General features: G+C 47.5%; 1 protein-coding gene and 1 pseudogene across 2 annotated transcripts in view; both read right to left on the reverse strand.

The window, feature by feature from the left end:
- The window catches only part of LTA3 (Dihydrolipoamide acetyltransferase, long form protein), a 184,734-nt gene extending 171,143 nt beyond the window's left edge, over nt 1-13,591 (reverse strand). Inside the window, exon 1 of one of the 2 annotated variants that reach the window (XM_086523557.1) lies at nt 13,262-13,591. In XM_086523557.1, the coding sequence (XP_086379683.1) occupies nt 13,262-13,499 (238 nt within the window). In that variant the 5' untranslated portion in view covers nt 13,500-13,591. The remainder of the gene's footprint in view (nt 1-13,261) is intronic. The other variant, XM_086523560.1, reaches the window with a different exon arrangement.
- On the reverse strand, nt 7,388-9,917 carry LOC147466036 (uncharacterized; annotated as a pseudogene).
- Nucleotides 13,592-14,038: the final 447 nt, after the last annotated feature.

Raw genomic sequence — 14,038 nt, forward strand, 5'->3', positions numbered from 1 at the left:
AAGGGAGAAGCGTTGAAGAGAAGCTTCAACAAGTGCGAGCTCAGCTTGCGGATTTGCAACAAATCTTACTATTGCCAGATGTCCAAAAGCTCTTGGGCGGAATGAAGAGAACGAATGGAACCGATGCAGCCGGGTATCCAGACCACGCTGTTGGTATGAGACCACAGGAAGAAAGAGAAGAAGAGCGTGCCGAGGTGCACAAAGGATCTTCGGATCGGAATGAACGGCCTACTCCAAGGAAAGGCCAGGAAAAAGCGCTCTCTTTGCTGGACGAGACCAAGGACATCTCTATCTCATCTCCATCTTACTCTCCTAATTATACTTCTACTTCTCAATCGTCTCGCCGGAAGAAGGAATCCGCTACTACTACTACCCTACATCAACCTAAAGATAAGCCCCAATTCAAGAAGCATGGTCGCAAGTCTATACATCGCATGAGATTCTTCAAATCAGGCGACAAGGACATCAAGTTCGAAACCTACAACGGACGGAGAGATATCTCCAAAGCACTGTCCTTCATCAGACAGTTTGAAGTCGCCTTTACCAATGGGCACTTCACAGAAAGATCCAAATTGCTCCATGTGGGGATACACCTCAAGGAAATGGCCAATAATTGGTGGTTAGCCAAGATCCTGGAAGGTTCTCAAGCCAGAACTTGGGAGAGATTCAAATCTGAATTTTATGAACAGTTTCTTCCACCCAACTTCGACCAGGACATACGGAAGGAATGGGACTGGCTCGCCCAGAAGGAACATGAGAGAGTCACGACCTATGTAGACAAGTATTGGTCGGTTCTTCTGAAGGTCACTCCCTTCATGAAGATTGCCGACGAGGAAAAGAAACGAAAGTTCGAAGCGGGTCTCCAACCGCAGCTTCGAAAGAGTATGAAAGTGTATCCGCATGACACTCTTCAGAGGATGATGGAGTCAGCAATCATTGCTGAGGATTTGCACTCAACTGGGACGCCCAAAAAAATGGAGCATAGCACTTACCGTGCGAGACAAACAGGCGTCTACAATGAACAAGGGGGCCAAGGAAGAAAACGTCCTCCATCTAGGGACCATGATCATTCTAAGAAGCCAGAGGGCAATGGCAAGCGAACTAAGTATCTCTCTCCTACTCAACTCCAAACCTTCAGAGAGGAAGGAAGATGCTTCTACTGTGGACAGAAAGGACATATGAAGCCGGACTGCCCTCTAAAGCAGCAACGGCAAGAACAAGCCTCTACGAGGCAAGATAAAGCAAGGAAGGAATGAAACCGGCCTGTTCAATCCAAAAAGGGCGGTAGACTTTACTTTAAACCTTGATTTAGCTTTCACCCATTATTAGTCGTCTATTTTACCTGTACTTTCAAGACACAACAAAGGGGAGAGGGATACAGGCTGCTAGATTGCACCTGTATGAGTAGACAGACACCAGATTGGCCCCTAACTTAGGCGCCCCTTTCGGTATTTCTTTATTGTTCAAAAGAGGGAATAAACGCTGTGGTTCCTACAAGCTGCCCCGCACAAACTCGGCTGAATTTCCACTGTTCCAGCCCGATTTCGGCAGCATAACTGTACTAGAACCCTTCACGGTCAGTATTCCCACGCATTGACCGACTTTCCCGACGCATACGGGCACTTTGCAAAACCTGGCGAGAATCTGCAGCACGCTGAATTCTCTGTTTTCAGCCCTGAAAATGCGCCAGATCGCCTGTACAGCGGTCCCCTTGCGTCCCCGAACCTCCTGGGGGTATTAGGGTCCGTTTAGGGCCAAAACCCTAAACCTGCAAAAATACACAGCAGGCTGTAATTTACTGTTTCGGGCTCTGTTTCGCGTGCCGGTCGCATCCGTAGCAAGTCCTCGAGCTCCCGCATCTGTAGGGCTACTTGCCCTTTGAATCGGACGAGATTTCTGGCGTGAAACCTCTCCGAATTCACCTGTACCTGCGGGGGGATTAGCCGCTAGCTAATCCAGTACCTGTGCAAGAGGCTCTTGCCTCGGCAATCGCGCATGAACCCACACAACTGTACATTGGTCAAATGAAGAGCCCACTAGAGGGGCATAACATACTGCCAAAGGGGAGAGAGAGGGCAGTGCGTAGCGTGCAGGGCATCACTCCTGGCACCGCACTGTGCATAAGAGGGCAAGCAAGCACTCCATAGCTCTTAACCTGTGACAGAGACTTGCAAAATGAGCCTCCCAACTATAAATCACGTTTTTGCCTTCTCTATAAGTAGTAAACTGGCCTCAAAGTGCCAAGTGTCACTCATTTGTGCATTTTCCCGCTTTAGACCCTCGGGTCTAAAAATATCTCACCTGCAGCCTCTGTTGACTTGGCCACAGAGTAACAAAATGATCCCCATGTCAAACTGCACGTAATGACGCGAAGACATTTTCAGGTCCCAAAATAGCAGTTCCCTAAATTTTAGGAGATGCTGCCATTGTATCTTTCTAGGTCATCCGACCCTCTTTGTACACTGCGGCCACATCCAGAACTGAAATGTAGCCTCTGTAGCAAAGGATTCCACTTTGGCTAGTCAATGACCCCACTTGGCTAACCATAGTCCTTGTCCAACCTTAGTGCTCTCTTGCCCTCAGGCCCGGACTCCCTCTGGACAGTTCCACACTAGCTATGCAATGCAGGGCAGTTAGATTTCCCGAGGGGTGTTTCCAAAAAGTGAAAGTAAATAGATAATAAGAAAGAAATCAACAAAAAGGATAGATAGTAGTCACACACTGGTGACAAGGAACCCGCTCCACCAAGCTCGAACTCTATCCCAGATGTTCAGGGAAACACAGAAACGGAGAAAGGGAAGCGTCAGCTTCTGAAGGGCTGGGGGTCTTTGAACAACCAGCAAGTACTGATTCTTTATGATCCAGGATCCACGGATAACTTCATCTCCCTGGATACTGCAGAACGTTTGTGTCTCACACCGGCTGAGCTTGGCACACCGGTTACGTCCGGATCGGCATTCGAGCGGTTGACAACCAATGCAACTCCCGTGCAAGGACAGCTCAATCTTCGGATTGGCGAGTACAAGGACCGCGAATCATTTTTGATGGCACCCATCCACGGATGTGATATCATCTTGGGTATGCCATGGCACTTCCACATGACACCTGTCCCCGATTATGTGGAAAAGACCCTCACTTTTGATCATGGGGGTAAGAAAATAAAGATTCATGCTGATGTAGGAGATTGGCAGTTCCCAATTGTAAGTCATATCTCCATTAAGAAAGAAATGAAGAAGTGTGTTTCTGCTTACTTGATTTTTGCACGTGAGAAGGATAAAACTACTGGGGATTCACTCTCTAGTCTAGATATCAAGCGTTTTCAATTTATTGAAAAGTACAAAGATTGTTTCACGGAAACACTCCCTGATGAACTACCTCCGGTATGCCCGGAAGATCACCGCATAGATCTTATACCGGGTAGCTCGCATCCCAATCAACTCCCCTTATCGCGTGAGTCTTGCTCAGCAAGAGGAAATTTTGAAGCAAGTCAACGAGCTTCTAGAGAAAGGTTTAGTACGGCCAAGTGCTTCACCCTATTGCTCTCCAGTTTTACTGGTGCAGAAGAAAGATGGCACGTTTCGAATGTGCATAGACTATAGGTCTTTAAACAAGATCACGATCAAGAATCGCTTTCCGATCCCTCGGATTGATGATATACTTGATAAGTTGCAGGGTGCAAGTGTCTTTAGTCGCATAGACTTAAAGAGTGGGTATCATCAAATACGGATCGCCCCTGAGGATGTCCATAAGACTGCTATCCGCACAACCTTTGGACTATATGAATTTTTGGTAATGCCTTTCGGCTTGACCAATGCTCCTGCGACGTTCAATCGCGTGATGGACCGCATTTTCAGCCCGTATCGAGCTTTTACGGGAGTCTTCTTTGACGACATACTCATCTTCTCTAAGTCAGAAGAGGAACATCGGAAGCACTTGGATCTAGTGTTTCAAGAATTGCGAAAGCATGAGTTGCATGCGAATGCAAAGAAGAGCGAGTTCTTTCTCTCAGAGATACACTATCTCGTCCATATAGTCTCTCACAATCAAGTGAGTATGGATCCTGCCAAGATCAGAGTGGTAGAAGATTGGCCTATTCCCACGACGGTACATGATGTACGTAGCTTCCTCGGATTATGTTCGTATTATCGAAGGTTTGTCCGAGGATTTGCCCATGTAGCAGGACCCCTTCATGACTTGACAAAGAAGAAGATTCCTTTCAGATGGGGATCGAGACAACAAGGAACTTTTGATCGGCTCAAGTACTTGCTAAGCCATGGACGTATTTTGATAGTGCCTGACTTAAGGAAACCATTTGAGGTTCACTGCGATGCTTCAGGCGATTGCATCGGAGCACTGTTAAACCAAGAAGGCCATGCAGTGGCCTACGAAAGCAGACGGCTCAAGGATGCAGAGTTGCATGCATCAATCTACGAAAAGGAACTTACGGCTGTGATTCACGCCTTATCCAATTGGAAGCACTATCTTCTAGGAGCGGATTTTGTGATCAAGACTGATCACCAGAGTTTGCGGTATTTTCTTACGCAAAGGAAACTATCTGAGAAGCAGATGAGATGGGCAAACTTTTTGTCTATGTTTCACTTCCAGATCCTTCACACGGCTGGGAGTAAGAATGTGGTCGCGGACGCATTGTCTAGGCGCCCAAGGGTGAATGCTATCACTTCGGTGTATCACCAAGAATTAGAAGCACTACCGGATTTGTATCCGAATGATCCAGACTTCTCCACCGTTTGGGGAAAGCTACATCGTGGAGAGAATGAGTTTCCCTATTCCATTCGGGACGGTTATCTCTACCACCATCAGGCCCTATGTGTGGCGGAACCATTAAGAAAGAAGATCATGGATGAAGCACACGCTTCGCCTTATGCGGGTCATCGGGGTATTCTCCCTACGACCTTAGCAATGGAAAGATATTTCTTTTGGCCTAGCCTTAAAGCAGACATTGATAGGTATGTCAGGGAATGCTTGGTTTGCCAAAAAGTGAAGTATGATCGGCATAAGACGCCTCGGTTGCTACAACCATTGCCTGTGCCTAATGAACCTTGGGAAAGTATTGCCATGGACTTCATCATGGACCTCCCTAGAACTCAGACTGGAAATGACGCGATCTGGACCATTGTGGACAGGTTTAGCAAGCAAGCACACTTTATACCAGTCAAGAAAACGATCAAAGCAGATCATATGGCTAGGGTTTTTCTGGCACAGATCTCTAAGCATCATGGAATGCCTAAGTCTATTGTGAGTGATCGAGATCCTCGCATGACAGGAAATTTTTGGCGTGCCTTGATGGATAATCTTGGTACGAAGTTGAATTTTTCATCTGCCTACCATCCTCAAACGGACGGGCAAAGTGAGATAGCCAACTCTACAGTGTTGGATATGTTAAAAGCTTATGTGTCAGACTGGCAATCTGACTGGGAGAAATATTTGCCCCTTGTCGAGTATGCGTATAACAATACCATACACTCATCAACGGGGAAAGCACCTTTTGAGATTCTCTATGGTAAGCCTTTGCTTCCACCGATCCTTTTAACTAAGGATAAGATCTTTGCAGCAGATGAATTTGTCCGGGATTTGGACACAGCCTACGGGCAAGTTAGGAGAGCTATTCTACGCTCTCCGGAAAAGCATAAGAAAGCTGCAGACAAGCACAAGAGGAATCTAGACTTAACAGTCGGACAGTTAGTCTTACTCAAGTTTGAGAAGGCAAGACTTAAGAAACAAGCGTCTCATAAGGGGAAGGTGGTAAAACTTTCTACCCGTTATTATGGGCCGTTTAAGATCACTGAGCAAGTGAATGATGTCACCTTTCGATTAGAGCTACCGCCTAATTGGAGGATCCATAATGCTTTCCATGTCAGTTTACTCCGGCCATATGTGGGACCGCCTCCGAGTCAGCCAAGTGCTGAGGAACCTCCTGAGGTTGAGAAAACAGAAGAAATACTCCAACCGGAGCAGATAGTAAGTCATCAGGAGCGGCCCCTCAAGTCCGGAAAAATAACACGGAAGTATTTGGTTAAGTTTAAGAACTATTCGAATCTAGATGCTCAGTGGATGACGTAGGAGGAATTAGCAGCTTATCCCGAGATACTGGAGGTATATGTCCAAGCACTACAGTTGAGGTCAACTGTTTAGAAGCCAGAGGGATGTTGCTAATTGGACTATTCTCTTTTTTTTTTTTTTTTATGATTAATTTCTTTTTCTAGGATATTTTATTGTGTACACTAAGAACTGTTAAAAGATTGTAGCTACAAGAAGTGCCATCAAGAACGGACAACTCTGATGTGTCACTTGATGGGTGACGGTAAACATCGCGAAGGAGTTTTCGTAAGTTCGGTGGAAAGAGCCGGGTTACGAGTGCCCCTGATGCGTCACATGATGGGTGACAGGTGCATCAGAAACGGGGCATTCCGTAGGCTAAGGAGGAAATCCGAACTGAGTAAGAAAATACGCGTAAGAACGCAAGCACAAGAATAAAGATGGGTTCAATGAAGCTTTTTACGAAAAGCAGGAACATTCGCGGAAGGGCAGATGTTTTCCCGCGAGGAGTCTGTGTCTGCATTGCATCTGTGCCATGTTCTGCACCCGGGGACGCCTGGAATGTGTTCGTGTAGCATTGTTTTCACTAACTGAGTGAGTTTTTAAAGTTTGAACAGGTTGACACTTTATTTTATAAAGTGGCCGGTCATTTTTAAGTGACCAGCCCTCTTATAATAAAATAAAGCAAGGCTCTTCTAAAAAAGCCTACGTTAAAAAAAAAAACTCAGCGCTAATAAGCTACGCAGGGCTATACGGCAGCAGCGTTCTCTCTCTCTCCTCTCTCTAGGGCGCCAGTTCTTGCTTTTTGGGGTCGCTATTCCCGCCGGGTGCCTAGGCCTATAAAAGAGGCAAGTAGCGTTCAGTTTTGCAGGAGGGATCGCAACAATCCAGAAGTGCAAGCGCTGGAGAATCTGGTAGCAAGTGCCGGCGACAGATTTCGCGAGAGTTCGTGTGCCGACGGAGTGCAGAAGTCGCTTTCTCGAGCGAGGAGCAACAGGTATAATTTGTCGCTTTGTGTGGTTGTTTTTGCAGGAATCCTCCCTCACGGGAAGTACGACCTTTGCGTCTAGGTCCCTCTCGGGAAGTACGGCTTCACGCCTACGTCCCTTACGGAAAAGTACAGCTTCGCGCCTAAGTCCCTTACGGGAAAGAACGGCCTTGCGTCCAAACCCTTTTACGGGAAAGAACGGCCTTCGGGTCTAAGATTACAGAACGGAGGGGTTTCCTCGGGTTCTCATGCTTGTATATGAACTCTCCCTGAATAAAGAATACTCTTGACGGGGGGGGGGGGGGGGGACCAGCCCATCTTCTGGTCCCCAATACTGTGTCGATCTTCTCCCTTCTCTCACATTTGCAAAGTATTTTATTTTTCAGATTTCTAAGTGCTCGTGTACGCCCCCGTTTTGTGACAGTGTGCCTGGTCCACTCCTCTGGGAAGCCCTCCCCTATAGCCTGGTTGAAAACATGTACAATCAAAGGGGCTATAGTGGAAGTTGTGTATATCAGATGCTCACTCTGCAATCCTGTATGGTCGGCCGAGCGGCCATGCTGTAGTCGGTCTATGGCCCTCTGTATCATCCCTGCTGTGAAGAAAGTGGAGCTAGTAGGGCGAGGCTCGGGTGGCGGTGGGATGGGAGGCTGCCCAGGTACCCCGTACAATCTCTCAGCATAGTCATGCCATGTCTGTGGATCTCCAATAGGAGTGGTCGGTTGTGGCTCTCGTAGAGTACGCCATGCTGCAGCACTATCCATGCTCATGAATAGGCGGTATAGCTCAAGCTCCTGTGCCTCCTCAAAGGCTCGCCGCTTCCGGTGTGTGAGGGTCTTCATCTGTCTCCTGGCCTCTCTCTCCGTGATCTCTCCAAGTACTCATTGAGCTCGTAGTCGACGATAGAGAGCCCTGCACTCATCATCATGCCAGCGGTTCTGTGGCATAGTCCCAAGGGGGGGGGGGGGTGACCAGAGTGGGTGGTGTGTGGAAATGAGCTGATCGCTGATGTTTGAAGAACGGATGTGATGTGTGAGGTGAGTAAGGGTAGTGGGGTGTCAGGGTGAAGCAAAAGAAAATCATTCTCGACGTGGGCCGAGTATATGGGAGCTAGCTCGTGTATGAAGTGGATGGTGGTGTGTGGGGTGCGTGTGGCGGGTGTATGTGTGGGGGTGTCTCCCTTGAGGAAGAGTGCGAGATATGTGTGGTCGGCCCCAATGGGTATGGGTGGGATGGTGAAGGAGCTCGGTGTGTGGGTGGCCTCTCTGGATCCCATGATGTAGTCTATTGTACTCCCCCCTCCAACTGTGACTGAAAGTGGTGTGTATGTCAATCCTCCTGAAGCAGGCCACTGAGCCATCCCGTTATAAATAACGAGACAGTGTCGAGAGCCTAGTCTTGAGTAGGTGGGGGCCGTAGAGTGTATGTGTAGGATCGGCTGAAACTCGTGCTGTAGCCTCCTCCTGTATGGCGGGTAGTAGCTGTGGGTCCTCTTATGTCAAAATCCTCGCATTGATCACTGACTGTCCTGGCGTTGAAGTCTCCCATAAAGAAGACTTCCCCTATTGTGGAGTACTCCATGATCCCCTCTGAGAGGCATGTGTATGGTAAGTCCTCTCGATCTATCATAGCGAATCTCGAGCCATGAGGGGCGAAGTAGCATAAAGCTATGTAGATGGTCCTCTCCTGTGAGAGTTGTAGCCGGATCCAAAGATATCTGGCATGTGGATCACGTGCGACAATCTGTATTCTGTTCTGAAGAGTATGGCTACTCCTCCTGATCCTCTCGTAGTGTGCTGGTGTGTACAATCTGTGTGTGTAGACTCCCAATGGAATCCCTGAAGAGAGAGAGATCCGACACCATATGGGGTCCCAAACCCCCCTACAAGGGCCCCCCCCCTCTCTATTGCTAGAGAGAGGTATTTGCATTAGATTGCACAAAGTCCGGTATGATGGTTCTAGATGATGTGATACTGATGATGTTTGCGGGCTGAAATCTGAAAACGCTGGGATCTGCTGCGTGGTGAACTGCACCACGACGAGGCTAGGGCTGAGTGCTGGAAACGCTGGCTATTAGGGGCTGAAATTGCTGGCTTCTCCAAAACACTCGGGATGCTGAGGGAAAAACATTGGTACTGCTGAAGAGAGAGCCTTTGTGCTGCAGGCCTTCTTCTCCTCCCCTTTCTTGCCCTTCTCTAGCGCCCAAGGGGCTGCCTTTATAGGTTGCAAAACCTGAGTCGAGCAGCCTTCTAGCTGACCCCACGATTTCATTTAGAATGCCATAAGTCACTTAATTTATTAAGTGCACCACAAGAGTGGGTTCACACGCGGACAAGAGGCGGTTCGTATGCGTGAATTGCTTATGCTAGGGTACTAATGGCTTGTGCAATCAGCAGGTATGCAGCTACTGTAAGTGCCTGGTTATACAACTACTCTAAGTGCATGGACATGCACGTCCTACGTAAAGGCTCACAAGGGTGCCAGAGCACTTCCTAGGCTGACCTAAACCCTAGAAGTAGGAAGTTACAGCTTGTCCGCATGCACATAGGGTTAGATGTGCACGTGACACTAGGGCAGCCCATGTAGAGACCGTGTCAGTGGTCTCGTGTGCAGGAGCAAACGGCAGTGTCAATAGCAGTCGCAACTGTGTGTACCTTGGGTTTATCCATAGGGCATATCAGATCAATGTCAGACTACCCTTGGTCACTTGTATGAGGAGCTTGTTATCAACATGGAGAGCCTTTCCCAGATCTCTCTCTCTCTCTCTCTCTCTCTCTCTCTCTCTCTCTCTCTCTCTCTACCTCGGTGATCTCTCTTCTCCACAGATGTACCTAGTTCATGTATGTGGCAGTGCAGGTGTTCTAGATCGGAGTCAAGGTCTCTCTCTCTCTCTCTCTCTCTCTCTCTCTCTCTCTCTCTCTCTCTCTCTCTCTCTCTCTCTCTCTCTCTCTATGTGTGTGTTCAGTTCTTGTCACGTGCACATGGCTCTCTGTGCCACGTGGACATGCTTCATCGACTTCCAAAGCCAGTTTTCCCCTTCTTCCTAGATAGGGATGTCTAGAATCCTAGGAGGATTAGTACCGGCAATCTTGTGAGCCTGTTCGCAGGACCTGCATGTCCGGACAAGTCCATTAGATTAGGTTTTCCAGTTTGAAACCCTCGTGCATAAATGGTTTGTATACGCGTTTTGACAAATGTTATTACACTACGGTGGGCATCTGGCATGACGAGCATGTAGTTCTAGGTTAGAAGAATCTGACGTGCCAAACAGCAACTCTCCACTAGGTTTTCCAACAAATAAATCATAAAAATGGTTTATTAAAAATAGGTCAAGGGGGTCCAGATTTGGGTGCAACTGTCACACATCCGCCCAACCGGGAATCCGATCGACGCGCGGTCACCTCAACCTAAATTAGTTCATAAGGCTTATCCCTCACCTATAAAAGGAGCAAGAGAGCTCCCATTTTCAACAAGTTGCAAGAGGAGGTTGCAGAGAAGCCTAGAGCTAGCCAAGGGGTGCAGAGTAGTCTAGCGTTTTTGCATTTCCAGATCAGCCCTACCGTTTTTGGTTTGAACCTCCACAGTTTGCAGATTTTAGCCCATCGCTACCTTCGGCCAGCAGATCAGCCTAGCGTTTTCACTTTTCAGCCCTTCCGTCACCGGGTGGTGCAAGATCTACTAACGCTAGCCTTTGCAGATGCGGTCCGGTACTTCGGTAGCCCATTGAGCCCTCCCCTCGGCCATTCCCTCGCCGGAATTGAGTGCTCCATTGTTGTCCATCATCGCCGTCATCGAGATCTGCGTTTTCAACCCTTCTTTACGCGAGAGATCTGCTACTTTCTTCGTCGCAGATCTGCGTTTTTACAGCCAGCATTCAGCCCTTCATTCCTCTCACATCGGGAGCGCAAATCAGCCCCAAATCCACCCTTGGTGGCCATCCGCAATCCCACATCGAGAAGGATCCATAGGTGTATCAAATCAGCCCCAGAGGTGCCTCTTTCGAAGGAGTTACCGTAGTGATTTTTCGTCATCAAGTCAGTAGAGTCTGCATTGAGGTATTGCATTGTGTATACATTCCACTTACGCAATCTAAAGCAAATACCACATTGGCAACGGTGTGGGCAGCCCTTGAGAGGGTTGGTTGGGACCCCATCAGGTGTCGCTCTAATCTTATCTCTCTCTCCCCCCCCCTCTCCAAGGGAACATCAAAGGAACATTCATTGAAGCACAGCATTCACTAACGCAAGGAAAGAAGTAGAAGGATTTGTGGAAGTGTAAAACTAGATCTTCACCATATTCATTCCGCTGCACCTCACAGTTCTCTTCAGTGAAGTAACGGAACCTCGTCTTTGTGCAAAGTACTAGATCTCAATTTTGAGCTAAAATTCTTAAACCCTTCCACTACACCTAACCGTTTCTTTGTCTTTCTCATTCTTCAATGTTGACTTTCTTGCCCAATAATGGACCACGATACGACTCTTGTGGAACCAGTATACCCCAAGAGTACATCACACCCTTCAAGTGGCATGATATAGAAGTCCTTGTGCCCTAGATACCCCTAGCAATGCAATCGTAGTTTGCCAATGATAGGTGTCATGGCGAAATCATGCTTCGGTGCCGCTAAAACCACATCCATTTGTGGTCCCCTTTCTTCAGGTGTGATCCCTAGTCGAACCGCCATTTTCGAAAGAAGTTAGCCTTGGCTCCTCCATCAAAGAATATCAAAACTTCCTAGTCTCATACTTTACCCCACACTCTACACAGCTCAGTACTCTCATCCTTCTGCTCTAAGGTCGCCCCCACAAAATCTGGGACCAGTCCTACCTTTGTCTTCCCTTCCTTTGCCCGCTCGTCTACAGATTTTAAAGTTTGCGATTTGTCATCAACTTGCTCCTTAGGTTCTTTCTTACTACACTTTGCAAGAATGTGTCATTGTTCCCCACAACCATATTTGTAGTACTATGCGTGCTACTCTACTATCAATTTCAGGCTGGTGGGTTTCTTCTTCTATTTCTTGCCCTTCTTTTTCTCATCGAAAGTCTCTTTTCCATGGAAGTGATCACTGGTTTGTTTGAGAGGTAATTCAAGGAGTTGGAATGCATAGAAAAACCATCATTAGCGTGCTCAATAAGCTTCTAGATGCTTTGGGATTTTTGCTTCAAAGAAGACCGCCAGATCTCTTTCGGGAGACCACAACAAAACCGCTCCATCTGCTCCAAAAAAGGGATCTTCTGGAAAGATGATACTCGCAAAAATGTATCCCAAAACCTTTGGGCGAGGTATCTTCCTTGGTCATCCTCATATGATTTTACGTTGTAATGGCATCCTCTTTGGTCCAGAATCCCAAATGGCCCAATCATGAACTTCCGCTCCCCTAATTGTATGTGCCAAATGGGAGAATTCCATACAAGAAAGGTGAGCAAGGCTATGCTCACCAAGCCAAGCAAGCTTCAAATCTCTCTCTACTATTGACCATGTGTTCACATTAAGATGTATGATTGATTAGGCGAGAGCGAGAAAGAGAGACCTTTATCGTTTCTTTGTGGATTTCCACAAGCCTTTGCTACTATACTACAAGAGAGGCTTTTTCAACACCTATAGTCTCTTTGTATACAAGCAGATATGTATGCATTTTATGAGCAGGTATTTGGGCAAGTCAGGTGCTCAGAGACTATTGCTAGCACCATCGTTGTGAAGCAAGGATCCCGCTCTCTCTCTCTCTCTCATTATTTGGTCTGTACATTGATGAGGTGGCTGACTTCATCGCATGGGGAGGCAGAGATGGAGTTGATCTAGCAGGTATCCAAGCCATGGCTTCTAAACCAAGAAGATGTTGGTTTGCTTTTTTAGTCAGTTTCCAGCCATGGGTAGCATCACCAAGCTCTCTCTCTCTCTCTCTCTCTCTCTCTCTCTCTCTCTCTCTCTCTCTCTCTCTCTCTCTCTCTCTCTCTCTCTCTCTCTCTCTCTCTCTCTCTCTCTCTCTCAAAAAAGAAAGACTCTGCTAATTAGGAACGGGTTTAAATTATATAGTGATAGTTGCTAGCTGGAGGATTTAAACCAGCATTAGCAGGATACATTGTGAAATTTCCTTTCCAAAACTGCTGGCCACACCATTAGCCTTACCCGTCACATCCACTTAGTCGTCTTTAAATTATCCATCTACCACCCTTCATCTTTTGGCGGAATTCTACTTCTCCAAGAACGTTTAAGACCTACCTTCTGTTTTGCTGCAAAAGGTCCGAGTCGCGACAGGATGCCAAGCTTTAGGAGAGAAGCCAAAGTAGAACATGTTCTTGGCAGCAATCAGAGAATCGGTGGATGAGGAAGAGGACAATCGGGCGATGACATCTTCGAAAGGGGAGGAACAACAAGATGACTTGCTTAATTTTCCAGCTGCAAAAATAAACCTGTAGTGATGCCATGCTTGGCCCCTCTTCACCAGGAAGGACCTCATCCTGCAGCCACTCTCTTCTCGGCAACACAGATCTGTCTGCGGGTCTGTTGCGTATAGACTTCGAAAAAATGTTATTAACCTCGTCCCACGTGTGTTTCTCAACGAGCAACATCATTAACACTACTCTTGGTCCCTCTTTTGTTGGCACTGCCGTGAAGGCAGGGTCTAAGGGCCCCACGACCTTAGCGGCTTTGGCCAATCAAAATTTGGCATGAGGGGCTTGTTTTTTGAGGTGGACGATGCCATGCATAGAATTGCTATTTTTTGTTTGTCTAGTAGGGGCACGTCGGCTTCAGTGCTAATGGTGCTTTTCTATCAGTACTAGGCTCCTGCTTCACTTCTGTAACGCATTCTCTCTCTCTCTCTCTCTCTCTCTCTCTCTCTCTCTCTCTCTCTCTCTGTGTGTGTGGGGGGGGGGGGGGGGGGGGGGGGGGGGGCACGGGCTTCTATCAACAATTTCCCACAAAGAAGAAGCCCTATGAAGTCTGCTTTCCTGTTGATTCCCTTTGCTTGCACTTACAAGAGCAGAATTTTCCTTG

The sequence above is a fragment of the Adiantum capillus-veneris genome, chromosome 1 (assembly GCF_014529385.1).
Source record: "Adiantum capillus-veneris isolate H3 chromosome 1, ASM1452938v2, whole genome shotgun sequence".
Taxonomy (NCBI): Eukaryota; Viridiplantae; Streptophyta; class Polypodiopsida; order Polypodiales; family Pteridaceae; genus Adiantum; species Adiantum capillus-veneris.